This window comes from Prorops nasuta, unplaced genomic scaffold (assembly GCF_024137725.1).
Source record: "Prorops nasuta isolate Cenicafe-Biocafe unplaced genomic scaffold, Cenicafe_Pnas_1.2 PNAS00021, whole genome shotgun sequence".
Classification (NCBI taxonomy): domain Eukaryota; kingdom Metazoa; phylum Arthropoda; class Insecta; order Hymenoptera; family Bethylidae; genus Prorops; species Prorops nasuta.
Window position 1 is genome coordinate 3,642,319 of NW_027116818.1, and position 21,079 is coordinate 3,663,397.

The 21,079-nt window shown below is 37.2% G+C and overlaps 2 protein-coding genes across 2 annotated transcripts in view; one reads left to right on the plus strand and one right to left on the minus strand.

The window, feature by feature from the left end:
- Window positions 1-21,079, minus strand: part of LOC136781105 (atrial natriuretic peptide receptor 1) — a 78,664-nt gene that overhangs the window by 12,676 nt on the left and 44,909 nt on the right. Inside the window, exons 7-14 of the mRNA XM_066739824.1 lie at window positions 20,017-20,152; window positions 19,573-19,650; window positions 19,118-19,195; window positions 18,792-18,896; window positions 18,294-18,540; window positions 17,379-17,537; window positions 7,286-7,362; window positions 7,030-7,121 (exon numbers count right to left, since the gene is read on the minus strand). Coding sequence (XP_066595921.1) covers window positions 7,030-7,121; window positions 7,286-7,362; window positions 17,379-17,537; window positions 18,294-18,540; window positions 18,792-18,896; window positions 19,118-19,195; window positions 19,573-19,650; window positions 20,017-20,152 — 972 coding nt within the window. The remainder of the gene's footprint in view (window positions 1-7,029; window positions 7,122-7,285; window positions 7,363-17,378; window positions 17,538-18,293; window positions 18,541-18,791; window positions 18,897-19,117; window positions 19,196-19,572; window positions 19,651-20,016; window positions 20,153-21,079) is intronic.
- LOC136781106 (uncharacterized) overlaps window positions 1,789-21,079 on the plus strand; it is an 83,405-nt gene continuing 64,114 nt past the window's right edge. The window contains exons 1-2 of the mRNA XM_066739826.1: window positions 1,789-2,029; window positions 2,125-2,387. The gene's annotated coding sequence lies outside the window, so the exon portion shown is untranslated. The remainder of the gene's footprint in view (window positions 2,030-2,124; window positions 2,388-21,079) is intronic.

Consider the following 21,079-nt stretch of genomic DNA (forward strand, 5'->3'; position numbering starts at 1 on the left):
TAACCACGTGCATTGAACAATTCTAAAGAATGAAGTATGTAAGTGGTATTATTCTAGATGTATGTTGCTAGGAGAAATACAATATACAAGTATACGAAACTGCGGAGAAAAAGAGTAACTAAAAGTGAAAGAAAATTACGTACTCCAGTTCCGGCTGGAAGTGATGTGAAATATGTTGATCCTTCGCATTAAAATTCATAGGAAACTGCGTCATGGATACCAGGATGAACGCGTGGTGGCAAAGCAATAGGAGATCTTGAGGAGGAGGATCCTGCATGTCTGGATAAAACTCTCGTTTTCTACTTGAAACTCGTGCCTCTGGATAATTCCATAAAAATATCGTAAAACAACCGAGAGTATCCCACTTTTTACAAGATATAAATATATATAAGCTGTAAAGTATAATACACAGAAAGAGACTGATTCTCCTGTATACTATTGGTAAATATAATTACAAACGTAATCCGAGATCGATAAACTTTTCAGATCATTCAGACTCTCCCCTCCTTCTTCATCTCGCACGAGAGGTTATTGTTCTTCCATACTTTTTTCCCCTATCTATTCCCATTATATTACGCTTCATCATAACCCCCCGCACGCGTCCCTCCATATTTTTTATTTTCCTCGAAATTCTTTCCCTTTGACGGAAATGACGTTGTTCGTGAAATGTCACAACATATGTGAATGTCCCAAAAGTTTTTCAGCGTTTTTACTTTAGCTCTCTGCGAAAAGCTTCGCCTGATTTGGCACACCAAGCTTTACACGTTTGACAACTTTACTATTTTTCTACATATATAGTATTCTCACGAGGATACTACGTATATGTTTACACGAGATTTTCTCCCAGCTACATACAATGTTCGTGGACAAAAAAGTTAGTATAATTATTTGTCTACTATTTTTCTGCTATTAAAATAGTAAATATTTTTCATTCAAATAAATGTATTCTATAAATGGAATTTATATCGAATGTCGGATAAGGTTTAACGTGGAGGTACAAAGTACCTGGAGGGGGCCTAAGGATCATTTCAGGCAAGAAAAGCGATGTGAAAGTAGTGGGAGAAAAATGGTTGGCTGCCATTTTGATTGTAGGTAGATATAGCACAATAATAGCACATGTATCATTTATGTGCAATATATCCTTACAATCAAGATGTCGCCTCAGCCTTTTTTCCCCACTATTTTGGCTTCACTCCAGAGGTCATACTATACTGCTAGCCTAGTTCTACTGTTAGAAAAACATCTTTATAGGTCCAATCTTACAAGCTTTGATTAAGCTGGATTACATTAAATATGCTATATTTTGCGTAATATATGATATAGCATATTTAATTTAACCCAGTTTAATCAAGGTTAGTAAGACCGTTCATTATAAGCAAAGCAGACACCCTAACGCTCTATTAGAATTAATAAATTCAATCTCAATTCGACCAGTCATATCTCGAGTCTTTTAAACAGCGCTATCCTAGCGCTAAGGTTTCTGAATTTGCTTAGAATCCGTGTTATCCGTGCTGAGTTGCTTATTGAATTTGGAATGCTGACCACTGATTGGCTCAGTCCAGCGCGGTAGCTGCTTACAACCAATGAGATGCGATTGCTCGATAAGCAGCTAATGTGCGATCTCCGTTCCGGTAGCTACAGTTGGGTTTTTGAGTTTCCACGTGCGCTTTGTCAGTGAATCGCGCGTCGCGTTTTTTCCGCAATCACTGACAAATATTTAATTATTCGCGATTAATAATAATGTCATACTTCATTTTTATCACACACGTGTAATTTCGTTTTTATATTAAAATAATTTTACCGGAAAACAGACTTTTCATATAAATAGTAATTGCTAAATTTATTAAAATAAAATTTAATATTGAAATGCTTTGTGTGATGAAAATAAAAGTATTTGACGACGAAAGAACTCGCATAGAAACCGAAAAACTTGTAAACAGTTTTAGTGCGCGGCGCGTGTGTTGTGTTAGTGCAGTGTTTGGCTGCTGACTGCGGTCAAGGACAACAGCCTCGAGGACTCTCGTAGCCTGTAAGTCTCGATGTTTTTACTTTAAACTTGTATGAACTCTAAAATTAATTGAATTCTATTTATCCGAATAACGTTTGACTTTTTCTTTGTTAAAGTGGGCGACCTCACTTGGAGGTGTAAGTGCGCGTCGTTCGAACGTGTCGTCGTTTAGTGAAACTGAAAAATCCGCGTCGCGAAAAATTAGATTTAATTAGCGGCGTCGCGTGGTGCGCGTAGTTTCGTTTAAAAATCCACGTCGTGCAATGCCGCTTAAAAATAAATTTTTCGCGAGTGAATAACGCTTCCAGGGCCATCATCGTCACCGTCATCACCATCCAGCATTCTGCAGAAGTATCGCTGATGGAATTTCGCCGAAAGAGTAAGTTCCACGGGTAACACCATGGATTTTTCTTACTAACTGAAGAATGACAGAAAAACCTGCCGATAGGTTCTGGTCCTTCATCCTTCGGTTAGAATCACTTTTTTTTATCTTGCATGTTTTTCAGGTCTTCATTGCAATTTTTGCATGGGGGGTTTGCATTCACCGTACAAATTACAATTTAGAATTAATTTAAACGTATAATGAAAAAGAAACATGTTTACACCGTTGGGGAGACCGTCATTAATTCCTAAGGTACAAGCTAACGAGCAATCCGAGTGTCTCTTTCGACAAGCTGCTGACTACCCAGGAACGCCTATTGACCCTTGACACTTTGCTTCCACACCCCAATCACCCTTTTCATATTCAAATTAACGTTATAAAGCTTTATATTATTTAAAGTTGATTTTATCCCCTTTTAATACTTATTTCGTGATTCAACTTTCGTTCGGATTACTTTAACTCGACCAAAGGAAATTAGTTGCCCATTATTGTCTTTCGTTGGCGTATTTGAGATATAAATGGGATAATGAAGTGTAAATTCTTCAAAGTTATTCGCAGCCATTACAAAGCTTTTATTACTTCAATGACCTGCTGAAAGATTGAAATTCTAAGGTTGGCCATTGATTGAAATGAAAACTGCCAGTTATGGATTCAAGTTCTTTACGTTTCGTGCTCCTTTGCATCTTGCCTGTCGTACCAATAACACGATATTCCTCTAGTTATTACCCCGTAAAAATCTTGTTCATACCAATGCTCCTTAAACCATTCTAGAGATTGGTGATAAATTGTATATAAAAGGATAAAAGTCCATTTAACAGTGTTCCATTACTGAAAATAAAATCGTTACAGCGTATTCAATAAAAATTGTCAAGTCTTTAAAGCTGTTTTCACGTATAATTAGAGTAGAAGAGAGTTTTATATACTTGCTGTTTCGAATTTTGAATGTAGCGTAATCAGCGTGAGAGGCAGCAACAAAGCGTAGTAACAAGGGCTACATATGGAAATTGAACGGAATGGAGAGCTCAGTTGGGAGCTGCAGAAATGCAAAACGGCATAGGTAATAACCTTCCTGGTGCATGCAAACGTTCCTGCAGCTCCTGGCAAAGTACTGATTGTATGCTAGGCTTTTTTTGTTAGCTTTTCAATAATAAACAATCGACACTGACGTTGTTTCACTTACTTTTCGTCCCTTGACGAACCTATATCGAGTTTACGAGCCAATCGACATCAATTTTCCAGTTTTCCATTTCTAATTTAGCAAAGTCCGCAGGAATAAAAAATTCAATTCTGGTGAAACGTTCGTAGGTCGGTAGAAAAAATAGTAACTTTAAATCGTTACGTAAAAAATATACAATTTATTATTTATTATTATAATTTGAATTGTCAGCTGTTGGGCGTTCTCAAGATATACGTTGAGAATTCGAAGATTATCTCGGGTCAACGCCTCGTGAGAATTTCGGTTAAGTGAGACACTATGCTGATGTCAGTGTTAGACAAAATGTAATTACAATTACAAGAATCCTTAAGTTATTGTAATATGAAATTGCAAACACAAAATTATAATCACATACTATTACATAGAAATAGTATGTAATTTTAATTTTTCAAGTTTAAATTATAATGATTGAAAAGTTCATGTAATTGTAATTGCAATTACATTTGGCTCAATACTTACTATATTGCGGTGTACGGTGTATGAGTATTTATTTAACTAATCGCGCGTGACGTCACAATTGCATAAACTTTCTCATAACTCAGTATGTTAATTTCCGTGATCGAAGATGCCTCTGGCAAATCGGTCTATGACATTAGTGCTTAAACAGCGTTAACCAGTCGCGGAAACTCGCAGTTAATGAAATTTCTGTAGATATTCTACAACTTTGATCGATAATTGCAGCTGTTGGCTATTTGATACCAATTTCTGTGTATTGTAATTATGACCGTACAATTATAGTTCGTTTTTTGCAGCATCGTATTTCTTGCCACAATTACGACGTTTGCTTTTAAAAATTGTTCAAATGAAGAATCTAAATGATAATTGATGCGCGACTGCAGCTGTAATAAACTTAATAAATCAATTTAGAGAAGGATTGAACGTTTTACAAAAATGTTTTATTAACGCCGTGCAGAAGAAAGCTTGATAAAACGTGAAAGAAGTCTCTAATTAGAAACTTCTCAATGGGAATAACGGACGAGTACTTTGCAAATTAATATTTTACAGCTGGATATTACGAGAGGCTTTCAGAAATTTTTTATCATCAAAGACCTGTTTTTGAGTTTCGGCGAGATAAGGTTTTCCCTAATTAACTCTGCCCAATTACGATAATTTCTTAGCTAATTATGCAAATACGACTCTTGAAAACTCGAAAGCTTTTCAAAAAGTAAATTGACATATCGATTTATCTCAATGATCATATTTTGGAATTATAGGGTGGACATTCTAGAAATGGTGAAAATTTGCAATTTAGGGGAAAGTTTAATAGAGCTTTTCGAGGGAATAAACTTTCTATGATAGTTTTGGCAATTGAGAGAGAGAGCTCACAGCTCTTTGCACGAAGGGCGTACAACCGACCTCCATGTTCTTTTAGATTCAGTTATTGACCTAGCGAGTTACTCGACCTCAACTGCACCCTATATACAGTCTTCGAATTCCATGCACGAGAATGAGTCTAGGCCGTAGTGTGCTATGCTCGAAAGCCAAGAACTATGCCAATATCAGGGGTGACTGACCTCTTAAGGAGGAAAGGAGCGGTTGTAGAGCCTTGGGAGAAAGAAGAGGAAAACTGCTCTGAGAGATGTGTAGTCTCGCTAAAAAAGCTACGTCTCTTAACGTGACCTAAAGCCAACTGATAAGATCCAGGCTTTACTATATATATATATATATATATATATATACGTTCTTCCCGTAATAAAAAAGCTTCTTTTCTTTTCTCCATTTATTCCAAGCTAATTACTTTACTATATAGATTTATTAAACACACACGCATATATGTATAAATCATACGATTGTATCATACAAAAATTATATTAGAGACATAATTTAAAAAAATTTAATATCTGTACAAGAAAAAATGTAGAATAGTTTTAGAAATCCAAATGGCATGTACACGAGAAATTAAGCGTAATTTGGTTGGCGAAAGTGATTTTTCAAACTTTTCCTAGTTAGGGAGAAAGTGGGGGGCAATGATACTTTAATCCTTTTTTCAAACTGAGGTAGAAAGACAGCGAGTAGCATGCGAGCTTTTAGCTTAATGAGAGTGGATCATTAAAATTTTGCAGGGATCCCGATTTGAGTTTAATTTAGCAAATTTTACAGTGTAGTATAACGCGTTTGTGTCAGCATAGTCTATATATAGAGGTGACATAATTTATTAAAAAAAATGGGTTTACTCTCGTCGTTGACAAAGACGTTACATCACTCACTGGGTACAATAACAGCACTGTACGTTAGAATCAAACTTAGGTTAAAATTGTTTTAGTTTTGGAAAATTTAGGTTTATAATGCCAAGGGCGACATGCGAATGTTCAAAAAACATGTGAAATGAAACTACTGTCGTGTTGCATAAGGATTTGAGAGGTTGAAAGTTAGTGTTAGGTTTGTGGTGTGCCGAAGCGAATCAATGGTGGTGGTAAGCCGAACATTGATAACCGATAGCTAGGGATTTTTCCTGAGGCTACGCTGTATTTAGTGAAAAGGTAGTGGTTTGTCGAAAAGACAGGCAATGACCTGAATAATGATCTCGAGCACAATTGTGTTGAACATTTGTGGCCGTATTAGTTGAAGGCGCAGGGCACCACAAAGCCTAAGCACGGAGGTGTCTTAGGCGGTAGACGATAACATTGTTATGATTGTATACTTGTAAAAAAAAATGTAAACAAGTTTAGAATACGAAGCGTATTAATCAAAATTTGTAGGTAGTGGTTCAGTTTCAAGCGGATCTTTGTAAGAGAAGCATTGCGAAGTAAAATAAAACTATCAACAAAAGTAAACTTGATGTAAATCCACCACCCTCAGTGAACAAAATTTTATAAGCACAATAAAGATTTCAATCTTTAAACATATTTCACAATTTTGAAAATGATTAATTTTACATAATTGAATTAAATTATACAAATAATTTATCTTGTGTAATATACTGTAACATTACTTGTGTCAATGTTACATGATTTATTGATATGTAAAGTTAGTCTGATTTTAACGAATAGTTAACTTTTTTTCTATCACCTGTGCTGCTGTGTTAGGAATAAAAGTCGTATCTCCAATTTTTCTTACTTTCAGTTTGTCGCACCCATATATTCATTTTCACCCTAACTGTGCACTCGCGAAATTGTAATTTTTTATCTGACCTTTTTGTAGTAGTTTATATCACTTTAAACTTTGTTCAATGATTCATGGACGTGTATTTTAATTTGTGAACGTTCAATTAATTCGAAATATAAATGTCGCTAACAACTTCTGTTCTTAAAAGGGCAGTGTGCATATTTACTAGAGAATTCTAAAATAATCGCTAAACGAAAACAGAGTAATTATTTTGAGGTCAATTTTATCTAATGGTAAAACATATAAAATAAGATTTTTATATATTTTCGAATGATGCTGTTATTGTAGCTGGTGATAGATATTTACTTTACTACTTACTTATTAATTTTCCTTATCGTCTGCTTCAAGGCTGGAAAATCTGGTCTGTCAGCAGCGTCTTGTGCCCAGCATCTCCTCATTAGAGTTGCTACCTGTTTTTAAGAATATACAAAAACCGTGTATTATATATTTATAGATTTTTTTATTCACGTGAATATTTTACAATGCAAGCCCTACAGCTGCAAATTATTAGAACAACGATTGTCATTTGAGTATGAGTTTTAGTTATAAGACTATTTGAAGAAAAAGGCCTTACCTCTTCCTCAACAGCAGCCTCGTCAATCACAGGCCTCAATGGGGAGCTTCCTCCTCTCCTAACTCCTTCTACAATTTCTGAAACAAAAGCACAGACTCTGAGACGAAGCAAGAACATAATGCAAAACCTCCCTCAGCCCTATCGATATCCCCCTTGACTTAATCTTATATTCTGTCATAATTAGCAGCTTCAAACGATCCTTCATTTACTCCAACATAGTTTGTCGATCCTGGAAATCGTGTAAAGTTGAACAACGAAGCTGAAAGTTAGAAAAAGCGCATTATTATTTTCTTGTTTCTTTTTTTAAATAAACTTTTTAAAACGACAATTTAAATTGGCTATTAGAAGCAAGAACGCACGCACTAAGTAATTTTGAAATCGAAAATTTAATTTAGTAGCAAACTATTATTAAAGTTTCGCGGCTTAATGAATAGTGATAAATAAATTATTTAATGAATCGTAGTGCGACGAGATATATAATTTTATAGAACTACGAGCTTCAAACGGATTTGATTTATTTGATTTTTACGCTCGAAGATTTTGATGAAAACGTATCTTTGTCGAGTGAGACGAGCAGAACAATGAAACGAGTGTATTGGGTATAAGTAATTGACGATAGCATAGAGAGAACGGTGTGTACGCTTATTGCGACACTCGAGATTTCTAGGTGCATTCAGTGGAACGAGTTCGTATCTGGTCAGACTTCTCGACTAACAAGAGAAACTTGTTCTACTCTACACGCTTGGCTTGATAGCGCTGTACTATTCCAGGCGAACCATTTTCAATATCCAGTCTCGAAACTCTCATCATTTCGTATATTAATTTCCAAATTAGCAATAATTACTCGATCATTTTTTCCGTCTCTCGCTATTTGCATCCGTTCACTAAAACTTTTAAACTTACAGAATAATATAAATTAGCAAGTATGTACATATATTAATGATGAACAGTGTGAATGGGAAAATCGTGCATTCCTTTGTGTATCTCTCTCATCGATTCGACAAAGCTCTGCATGTGAAACTAAATAATTTCAAGCTCGGCTGTTCTGTAAAATATATGTATATTTTATTATTCAATATATATATATATATATATATCTGTGATTATTTTTTTGCTCAAGGGTATACGTGAGCTTCAGGGACGCAGCAGCTAGATTAAAGATTACTCCCAAGGTTCGAATAAATAAAGAAATAGAGCATAGCCTTTGCAATGCTAATGTTAACAGCGTCACGTGATAATAATGTCAAGTTTATTTTGCTAATTGGCTGAAAGAAAATCTGTCGAAAAAACGAAGGCGGCGAGTCATAAAGCTGATTGCAGCAGGCTGTATTAAAATTTTAATTGCCTGACAAAAGCATGATAAGGCAATTGTGTAGGAATTTCGTTTTATCACACTTCTCTCCTTTTTTTTCTTCGCGCAATAACTTGTCTAGTTTGCAGAGACTCCCCAAGGTCCCGATGAAAGTGCTTCTTGCGAGGAAAAGCGAATCACTCGGTCCGGATCATTTTTACGTGTTAAATATTTATAATAATATCGTGCTGGCAGAGCAGTGGCGTTTTATAAATCGAAAATGCTGTTAAAATATTGGATCCGTTTGCAACGTTCAAATTAAATGCCACGTCCGCCTATTTGCAGAATATTCTACTTAACTGCAATATATTGTTGACTGATCCAATGAAACGTATTGAAATTTAATATTGAAACGCGGCAGGAATTTAATCATAGATAACAAGAAAGCTTTATAGTGGGAAATGTAAAATTTTAAATATTCCCTAAAATTCGTACTTCACCCCACTGGGTTATCACCAAAAAACAGAAAGAGGTACAAAGAGATAAAAATTGTTTCTGAGAGCAGTTGCGTTCACAAAGCTTCGTGAGGAATTTACGATAAAATATGACAAGGAAGACGAATAAATAAACAAAGGCCTACGTAACACTATTACACGATTTATAACAAAGTTCCATGAGAGATGAGACAATTAAGTGACAACTGTTTTGTGTTTCTCCGAGAGAAACCACGCGATATCTGATCACGTTAGATTAATAAAGGCATGTTGAGTATTTAAGACAACACCGTATATAAACTAAGCTTTAGCATCCGCGTCATTAAAGCATCGGGATGGAAAGTAGGACACGCCTGATGATGAGGGGGGCTCATTACAAAAATTAATTAATAAACAAGCTTTATTATTTATGAAAGTTGTTGGCGGGAGTAGGAAAGACCCAGGACGAAGCTTCGCTGTTAAGGAGTACCGCTATAAGGAAGTTGTCTATGAAATTGAAGAATCAAGAGGATCGGAATTGGAGCGCTGCTCTTGCATGAAAGAATCTGTTGGCAGCAGATTCCACGAGCAGTCGTTCCGAATGACGAAAGAGAATGGAAACTGGAGACAGGCAAGCGGAAGACAGATAGCTGTGTGTCTCTGGTAAAAGGCCAGCCACCGCTTACAGGAGAACGTGCTGAAACCTTCACAAAAGTCTTTCGCATTCCAATATGTGCATTCTGTATATAGAGAACACTGAGAAGCACATATAAATAATATAGCAATGTACACTGTAATTTTAGAAAAAACTTTTTAAAATTCTAGGAGAATAAGGGAGGGAATAATTGGTGGTTAAAGTTAATAATCAATATCGGAGCAATATAGATTTATAGGGAAAATTTCATGCTCGACGAACAATGCGAGGACACTATGGTTGAATCACTTGGAAAGTTTGGCTATGCCTGGTTTATTTGACGCGTACAGCAAAGCTCTTTTAAAGGTTATTCATGCTCGTCTCTTGGAATCAAATGAAAAGAAAACGACGGTAAAGACTGGCTTTTTCCACTGCTCGAGTCAGCATCTCGCTGGAAAAATAGGACGCAATTACATTTTTAATGCGGTAATATTGGTGTTTCGACGAATGAAAGAGAAACAGTTGCATTTTAATTGATAAAAAAAACTGAACGAAGCTCTTATTCCAGCGTGATAATTTTCCAAGTGGCAAGAGTGAAATAATATATACAGTACGTATGTATGGGGGATCGTAGAATTTTGATGAGTTTCGACGATCCGTATCTGGAACAACTCTCGAAAAAGACTCTCGAAGCACACTATTGAGATAAATTTCTTGTTCCCGCGAGGGTCGGCGAAGTAGCAAAAGAAAAGCAAGTTTTTCACGTATGGCAGCTGTCAAATTTTAATCCAATGCCATTGGAAAGTTTACGGCGTTATCCTGGAAAAAGTTGGCTGCAAATAAAGTACCGGGCATAATAGTAAAGGAAAAAGCGAAGCATAGTAAAATCCAAAGTGGTAGAGATTTAATTAAGCGAGACGTAAGAATTTTTGCTCTTTCGAAAAGAGAGAAGAGGCTGGGAGGGTAAATATTTGTCTCGGTGGAAAACAAGAGTTTCCTGGGAGATGGGAGGCTTTCTTGTTGAGGTGAATGGTGCGTTTAATGCGTTGCAGGATAAATAGGAGGGGGATGTAATCGTAGAAGGGTGGAAGAACGAAAGGAAAATAATAGTGGAGGGAAGGGGAAAATGTGTGAGAGAGATCGATAAAGATCCTGCTGGAGAGGAGGACGTACTGTGCCTGTAGATGTCCTCGAGGAAAACGTTGCAGGATTCGCAGTTGAGGGTGCAGTGGGGCCGACGGACCTCGAGGAGAGGGCTAACTGCCCTCCTGGGGCTGGCCCCACCGTCGGGGCTGGTACCGGGCAACGCCGGAAGCGACAAACTAGAAGTGCTCGATGCGTTGCTTTTTTCTGTCGCCATCTCCTTCGTCGTCGTCGTCGTCGTGGACATTTGCTCGTCGTAAACCTAGCCGCTCCCTTTAATGCAATAATTGCACGGAGAATAACCTTACGCATTTCTCCTTTCTCTCTTTAACACACACACACACACACACACACATACACGCACACATATCATTCTCTTCACTCTGGACGCCAACCCTACTCCCAAAACTCATCGTTAAACTAAAAATTTTTTTCGAGTATCATTCCAAAATTATGAAAATTCTTCCTGGAAAAAGGAGCAATGGATATTGTATATTGTGTTCTATTGTTTAATTTTTGTTTTTCGAAGAGGAATTTGTAGTCTTTATTTTTCAAGGTTTATCAGGATTTATACGTATATATATTTTACCATGTGTTGTCGAGCACACACAAAATGTGATTCTCTTGCTATTCTTTCTCAGCAGAGTCGACTATCTTTCACTAACCAATACATTTTTATATCTCTCTTGGTTTTACACGTACACACACTTATTCTTGGAGTATTAGAATCAGAAGAGCAGCGTATACGTAGAAACGTCAGTTTCGATCTGACCGAAAGGATATTGCTGCTCTAGCAACACGCCTTTATCTAGTTTCAGCATTTTGCTTTTTCTAACCTAGAAATGCATTGTTTTTATGGACTTTGAAAAATCCTCCAATGAGAGAATTTTCACGAGCTACAGAGAAAAGAGGGAGAGGGGGAGGGGAAGTAGAAGTAGAAACTGATCGTAAGACTGCAGTCTTGGTAAATATATAGAGCTTGCGATGCAGCTATTACAAACATTTGGTTACACTGAGTAAATTCACACGCCTCGCAAAACTATCATCCTATTCTCTTATGTAACACAGCTTAGTCGTCCTCAAATAATGTTATATCCCTTGTATATATATGTATATATAATAATCTTTCTCTTTCTCTTTCGTTCTTTGTAAAAGAGGAGCTTGCAGAGTGCCTGTGTACTTTTACAAGAGCATGCAAAACTATCATAGTTCTCTCCTGTAACGCCATGAAAACTCGGTCGACCTGAAATAATGTTATATCTCTTTTACAAACGTGGAAATAATTATCTCTCTCTCGCTTTCTTTCTTTCTTCGTACAAAAGGAGCTTGCACAGCGCTCGTATACTTTCACACACGCCATGCAAAACTATCAACGTTCTCTCGTGTAGCGACATGAAAACTCGGTCGTTCTAAAATAACGTTATATCTCTTTTAGGTAAGTGGAAATAATTATTCTCTCTCTCTCTCTTTCTCTCTGTTTTTCCTTTCTTGTGATACTAAAGATAATTTGACTTTTTTATATAACAAGTTTACAATACTAATTGGATTATGCAAACTTCCGATCTGGCAGCTTCGATCATTTCCTTTGGAAAGATATTAAAATAACGAAGAGGAAACACAATGCAACTCCCAATGAAATGCAGCATTGAAAAGCTTTATAATAAAGTGAATAATTTCTTGGATTTTACGACGAAATAAATATAACTGTAAAGATACGTGGTTAGCGAATGAAAGTTTTATGACGAGATCGAAAAAAGACTAGAGCCATCAACTCTCATGGGTAAGAGTGCTATTACTCTTCGAACCTTGCGAGCATTTCTGGCCTTGCACTTTTAACGCTTGCGTACATAATCCGTCCTTAAAGTTTAATTAATAAGATGTAACGACCCTATACGATCGTTAATTCAATATGCCAGTTCATCGAGAAACTTGCCCGGCCTTGAACCCAAGTACCAACAGCTTCTGCGAATTAACACAGAGAAAATAGATTTGCAAGACTTAACAAAGATGCTACTACGATATTTGAGAAATTAGGGGATGAAGGTGTTGAGCAAAATTTTTAGCATTTTGAAGATATTGTATTTGTGCAATTGGTAAACCTTATTTTATCTAGTTTGATTTTTGAGATATTAACGAATAGGACGCAGTTTAATTTTTTGTTGCATGTGAAAACCATCTGATTAAAAGGTTAAGAATATTCCAACGTTCAGTTGTTACAGTGATAATAAGTGGAAGATGATGAATTACCTCGTAATTAACATTTTTCAACATAATACCTTCATCCACTGATGTCTTCAATTTTTCTAAACTTTTTAAACCGATTAATATTAAAATTTCCATAATTGATTGGAGATAGTAATGTTATCAAAGGGCAGCTTACAATCCATTTCCGACACTTTTATAGTAATCTTACTGAAAAGTTGAGCACCCATGTACTTTGATAACAGAAAATCGGGAAAGAAGAGAAGAAAGAGTGTCGAAAGAAATAAACAATTTGTCATTCTGACAGGACAATCTAAAGATCCGTCTGGTTTTTCACAAGGAGCTTACACGAAATACCATTTTGGAGCAGCTAGCAACAGCTGAGAGGATATATATCTACGTTTCGAGTGCTGAATAAGAATAATAGCTGAAAAAATGCAAAATTACCGAGAGGAACAGGCTTTTTATAGAAGATTTATTTTTCAGTGAAAAATATGAGACTTGGGCTAAACGTGTATGAATAATATATTAAAACGAATGGAAGAGTAAAGAGTCCTCAAACAAGATTCGCTTTGCAACGCATCTCGATGGTTTTGAATAAGAGATACTGGCAGGATTAGCGAGGGGTTTCTTCAGAATGAAATGCTGCTATACATGCATGTGTATGTTATATGTATATAATTACTCAAAATCCATATCCTAGGGTTGTGATAAGGTCGTAGGAAGCTTTGATAGGATCTAAATGAGAGTCCACTGGCACTCTACGTAGTGGAATTTCTGCACATTAGTTAAGGCTCACTTAGGTTCTCGCCGCTTACGTCGCCTGGGGTGAACCACACAGAGGGTGAAAGGGCCAAAGCAAGAGGCTTTTGCTTGACGTGCTTTCACAGGTTCACCCCTTTGAACTTTCCGTCAGGCTGCTGCTGGACGCCAAACGTAATACAACGGATATACGTACTTTTCTATAACGTTATCCTCAAACTTATCTCACTACCCAAACTCCAATTAACTTTCCTCCCGTTGATTTAATTTCTATACAACCCTCCTGCGATCGACATCTCCCATCATCTTTCCGTTTGATAGCCATAAAAGCTCGTTCGGGATATACGAATAACGGTTGATTATTCATCGGTCCAGTTTTCCAATGCAAAACTATAGCTTTCTCATAAATTCGATTTTATATTATTTTTTGTATATAATAGATGCACCATTAAATCTATGCAAAAATGATGAATCTGAAATTTATTAGAAAGATATACCAGCGAAGCACGTTGAAAGAAAAAAATATGCTTTTTATGAACGAAACATTTTCAACATCGTGCGTCACATTCGATAACACATTTTCAATTTGATCCAAAATTTCAGTGCGAAATTCACTGTGTTATAACAAAAATCTTGGGTTTAACGGAGAGGAATTATTACCGCACGAATGAAAGCACAAACACATATACGCACACATACTATCCAGATTTGAGGAAAGGCTTGACGAAGCTGAGCTACATCTTTGGTATAAAAATAGTAGGGTTGAGATTGAAAATACAAAGACTTTTTTGAGATAGATAAAAGAGTAAGCGAGACGTGTTACGGGAATTTAAAAAAAATAGGAATAAAAATTTATTCGAGGCAGAGTAAGAATGACGTTGGAGTGACGTTGGACGAAAGTGTGACGTGACGGTTATTGGGTTAGATGAAGCGCGGGAAAACTGATAAAAAGGCGAAAGTCAGTTTAGAGTCAGTCGTTTTGCGGGTCAGTGAACTCGAGCGTGGCTCTGCAAACGCGATATAACGTGCAGCAGGCCAGCCAATGAAACAAGCACCATCTGATTTCAAAGTATTGCTTGGCAAAATTGCCTCGCGCCGGCCGGTGTCTGCCAGAACTCTCCACTTTACCAAGTGATAAAAGCTCTCCAAGTAACCTGTCAAACTCGCCAGATTCTCTTGGCCAAACGAAAAAGAGAATCAAATCTAGGAAAGTGCAACCAAGCAATATATGTATAGAAAATAATGAGACAGGGGTGGAAGGGTGGAAATAAAGAAGAACATCTCTCGCGAAGCAAAAAAATTCAGTACAAATTTGTAACGATAGAGAAGAGAGTATAATTGCAATCTACAAGCAGAATTTCTCGCAAATCTGCGTTCGTAGGATCAGTTAGAGTTATGAAAACTTTATTGAAACTAAAAACTTGCAGTCGAGCTTAAACGAGGATACTTAAATAACAATGGTCCTGGGAACAACGATGCTTTCCTGGAATCACAGTGAGAAAGCTATTCCACGTAGCTTCGGTCTTATTTTTAAGCACAAGCTGATTTTCTTGGACTTTTTTTTGCAGAGCTTGGAAAATTCTCTGGTGGTTTTACGATGGGTGACTGAGGAAACCTGGTAAATGGGGGTATCGACAGTTGTTTCCTGAGTGTTTGCGGGATAAAGAGGGTGGCGTCACGAGAGTAACAGCACGTAAACACATCCACGCACTCCCAGTCGTCAGACTTTCACGCATTCTGGTAGAATAAAATAAAAAAAAAAAGTTAAAAATGTTGGCAAATTTTCGGACGATCCACAAGAAAATTGGAGCACTTACGAGTACCGATCAGGTTTAGGTACCTGACATCAGCGAAACGCACTAATTCCACGCGTGGCTTGGTGTAGGACTTGATAAGGATACTTCTAGAGAGGGAAAGAGAGAGAGAGAGAGAGAGAGAGAGAGAAAGGGGGGAGAGAGGGAAAAATTGGAGAGAGTCGTGAGAGAAAACTCTCGGAGGACCGCGAGAGGCCTGCGTGTGTTTCAGACCGCGCAAAAGCTCCGACTGAGCTTTCGACCCCCGCCTTCAATCCTGCTCGTGACTTTTCCGCCCGCTAAATCAATCTCTCCGCCGCTTCGCTCGAATCTCGCACTGTTTTATCTCGCAAGGTCGGCTTTCGTTCCCTACAACTTTGCAACTTTTCAACCCCTGCTCTACTTTACCCTCGGACAATCTTCCCACTTAACCCTACGAGATTTTCCTAAATTACACCTCTGCTTTACCCATCGATATACTTTTATCCCCCTCTGCTACATTTTAGGGGTGTAAACTACCCCTGCCGATAATTCAGTCTTCGATTGTACCAAATATTCGCTATGTTCTTTTATACCGACTCAAAATTCATTATATTTTTTTTTTCAGGGATATAAAGCAAGTTAAACGTACAATTGTTTTATCAACGGAGTTTGTTCGGGATTTTTTTATTATTCTGTGGCTATCTTGCAACAAAATTTATTCTCGTTGCTGTTGGAAATATCTTGTATCATTGGTTTACTATTACATTTTTTCAGCGATATATCGAAGGGCTGTATAGAAGGAATATAGTGAATTTTGTGTCTCAAAGTGAATAAAGCTTCGTCCGGTGCGAAAAACTTTGATACTCATTCGTTCAATACCCGGAAATTTTTACTTTTAACCCAAATGCAGGTACATGCGCACACAAACGCAATTACTCAGTAACGAAGCGAATTCTTGACACCTCCAAGCCGGGAATAGTTGGAAATAGACAATTTGATTACGATAAAGCGAGTGCAAAGCTAATGAGATCACTTTTGAATTTTCTAACTTTTCAGTGAAGCAAGCTTTTGCTCTAAGATCTAAGTTTTAAGGTGTTTACGAACAAAAAGAAAATGAGTTGGATATTTGAGATAAATTCGATGATAAGAGCGGGAAGAAGAAGAATTTTCTGAAAAGAGAACATAAATTTTTAAACATAAAAATTTCTGGGAAATGATTTTTAGCATAGGATGAAACAAGTTGGAGTCCAAAGCTTCTGGAAAGTTTTCGAGTAGGAGATGAGAATTTTAAGCGACAGTGGACAAACACAAAGCAACAACAGTCTTAAGAAAAGCATTTGGGGAGCTGCTTGCTATAGACATATCGCTGACAGAAAACTCAGCCAATGCCAACTAACAGGAATGACCTATTTTAGGAAAAAGGGGGAGTGGGAAAGTCAGGATTCAAAGCCTCGAGGGGCTAAAGCAGAAAAGCAATGCAAAGATAAAAAGTTTCAAAGAGGAAACCAGAGTGGAAACGATTAGCTATTTTACTTATACTCGAAGCTTCCTTATCGATACAATAGATAGCTCAACGTTTATTTTTTCTACTTAAGGGAACGTCTATAAAGGTGTCCTCTTCAGGGTGGACGAGATGAGACTTAGGGTTGTTGTTCTTAAGAGTAGGTACAGGGAAATGGCTAATTTTTGGGAAGATAGAAACTGCAAGTTGTACAGAAGGGCCAAGAGCCGGACAAGTGAATAACGCGAAGAGAAAGAGATTTGGAGTTGCTTTGTAGACTTTTGGACTATCGTTGTGTCTGCGGAGACTCACCCTTGGGATCGAAGTCAGTGTTGTCACCTAAGTAGAACGGTCCTTGGCGCATCACGATCTCGTGCACGATTATGGCGAAACTGTAGACGTCACCTTTCTGAGTACCCTCCGGGGGTCGCCTCTCCATCCTCAGCAGCTCCGGAGCGGTCCAAAGCTGTTCTGCAAACGACAATATCATCTCTCACTTTTCCACCCATCTAAACTCAACACACCCCCTCCCTACTCCTCCCCCTTCCACCCTCTTTCTATTTTCCCACAAGCTAACCTCTTTTTAACAAAAATCTTCGACATCGAACCTACCCTATCCACGACGTTATCAAATTCGCACACAACATTCGTGCTCCGATGCACCTAAACTAAAAAATCCTCTCTCTTTTATCCTACTTTCCCCCATGAGGTCACCACACCTCGCTTTTAAGAAAAATTTTTAAATCTTAGAACACAAAACTCCCTTATCCTAGACTCAATCATTATTTGCACAAAACACGTGTACCTTGACACGTTAAGTATCTCAGATAATAGCAATATGATTCTAGTTAATATATGCTTAATAATCTTCGTAATTCAATCGTGACTTTAATGCGACGAAATATTGTTCGTTAATTCCATCCATTGTGCTCTTAAACTGGCCATTGTTCTACGGCTGTTCACCATGGACAATGGATATCGGATCCGGGAGCTTTTAAAATGACTCTATTTAAAGAACGTGCTCCGGCATTGTCATTTTTATGAGCACATCGATAAACTTTATCAAACAGCCAGCAACATTCGCTTAACAATCTCACGCCGCGAGGAAACAAAATAAAAAATAACAATAAAAACTGGGAAGAAAATTTATTGTGGAATAATTGTTTATCGAGCAAACTGTACTTTTTTGCAAGTATTCCTTAGGAATTCTTCGTTGATCAGACATACTTTTCCAATAAGCGTAGCTATCTAAGTCATCCTCAGCGTCAAAGGGGTTGGGCTTCCTGAGCTCGTGGAGTCCAAAGTCGGCGATTTTCAGAACGAAACGCGAGTCGACCACGCAGTTGGAGGACTTTAGATTTCCGTGACTTTTCAACTCCGAAGCGTGAAGATACGCCATGCCACGAACAATATCGTGAATCAGGGATCCTCGAAAAACTCGATCGAGTTTTAACTGTTCGTTCTCCAGAATGTCCTGTTGAAATCAGAGGCATTAGACCGGCGAGACAAAAAATATTGCAGTTAAGCTAAAAGCGAGGCTCGAAATTTAATCCCCACGTTTGAGCATTACGCAATCACAAACATTTTTGCAACTCGTTCAACAACGTACGTTCTCTCAAAGTACACCTGGATTATTTTTTGTACAAATAAACTCGTTAAAATATTTTTCAAAAATGGTTCTTCTCTCCCGAGTGTATCGAAGTATCAAGATGACATTTGGCTGACCTGGAGGGATCCTTTTGGGCAGTATTCGGTTAGAAGGCAGCAGTGTGGTGGATCCACGCAGGCTCCATAAAATCTAACAAGATGATCGTGCTGAAGATCCTTCATCTGCAAAAGTCACCAACATCACCACTCAATGAATAATGGATCATTGCATGCATTACATTGGCATATAAAAAATTGATATTATAAGAGACTGCAGAAGAGGGACTGGAAAGATGATCGTAAGGTTTTATTATTTTCTGACCGAGTAATGGGGAGACTTTAGATAAGAAAGGGAGCAGAGAAGTAAGAAGTGAAAAATAATTTTGATGAAATTACCGACTCACCCTTTTCAGTTCCAGTAGCAACGGTCTCGAGATCTCCACTTTATTTCGTGGTATGAGTTTTATTGCGACCTTTGAGTTCTAAAAGACACAAATTGTTATGCGTGAAAAAAAGACGAACAAGCCCCCCTCCCCTTCGTCTTGTTTTCCCCTTTTTGCGTGGTTTAGAAAAGTTGCGAAAAATTTCATAAAACTTTGACGTTTTAAAAGCCTGCCAATCGAGCAATCTTCGAGTTTCAGTTGCAAAACGCTATAGCAAAACCGGGAGGATTAAAGAGAAAATAGTGTACTAGAATAGCGATAAATTTGTGAATTTCATCATTTTTCTTCCATTATTTGGACTCGCAGCTTTTTACACCGACGTGAAACAATTGCGTTCGATAGGTGTAACATGATATATTGGACAGTATATACAGCGTATACTACAATGAAAAATCGATATATTCGTCGAATCATACCTTGTAAATCCCAGTAGGTACGTACATTTGTCTATCTATTCCTTCTGGTAAGCTTACATTATCTTCCGAGTATATCGTCTGAAAAAATAAAGAGAAAGGCAATAAAATGAATAGCCTTGCATAAGCAATGCAAGTCTTTGTCTATTGATGGATTTCTAAACAAATATGATAAAGACAACGAGAAAATAATAAATATATTTTTTTCCTATACGTTAATAAAATATAATCAACCAATAAGTTAAAGTCGATGCAATTGTATACATTTGCCAGTTTCACTTTCGTATATATATATATCTATATAGTATGATATCATATATATGGTTGACTCAATCCAAAATGTCCCTTCTTAACAACTACTTGACACTGATTAAATATTCCTTGCGCAAACACGTTGAAAAGTTCAAAAGCGAGCTCGTGTTTTATGGGAGTTTTGTTTCTATTTACCAACTGACTGCCGCGAAATTTGAACGCTGTCAAGGAATACATCGATCCTTTTGTCTTCGGGTGTGAAACCACCTTAATGTCCTCCCAATGTACTTTCCACGTCATGGAAGCAATTTCTGCCTCTAGCTTGAAGTGCCTGCAAGGCGAAAGAAAATATTATCATATACGTAACCATCTTTAATGCAAACATTTACCTCCTTCCTATATCGTATTAATTAATTAATCTTTGGTCAATTAATCAATTAATTTTGTCAAATTATCCATGCTCAATCGCACCCTCCAAAGCCCACTCTTTCACCTTCAGTACTAACGACCAAAACCTCCCACTCTAGTCAGTTTCCATGATATATTTTCGTTGCAATGATAAATTATGAGAAAAACGATTTTCGATACTGTTAATGTATTTGTAATACTATTAAATTCAATCGCTATATAAACCACTTGACCAACAATAGTAACATTTAATTGTATTTTGGTAGACGTATGTGCAGTGTGTTAAACCTGCTAGATCAGGCAATGCGCTTATGTGCGTATTAGCACTGACGCCACTCGACACACGCAAGCCTCGGAAGGTATTAGCTCAACCCAGGTAATTACTCGGTTCGCGGTATCTCATAATCGCATAGTTAGGACTGGACCGAGACGCCAGTGTATGCAAAGATCGCGTAAAATTTTCAACCGAACAATAACACCCACGACATTCCACGCTAGTCAAATAACAAATTTTCCCAGACCCACCATAATACACAAACAGCCCTTACTTTCATTATACAGAGTGAGTCAGGAGGAATACGCCAAATTGTAGGAATTTGTTGCTTACATAGAAAGAAATTTAAAATGCCTCTTGCATTTTTTTGTCCTACAAAGTTTTTTTTCTTAATACGATAAAAATAATGTCTCCGTTCCTTCTTTATTTTATCTATGAAGAGAAATAATTATAAATTTATTTATACAAACGCTGTTACTAAAAGAAGATGGTAAATTTAAACCGTTGTTATTGATGATGTATGTTGAACAATTTAAGATGACAAAATATGCAAGAGAATATTAAAAATTTTTGCAA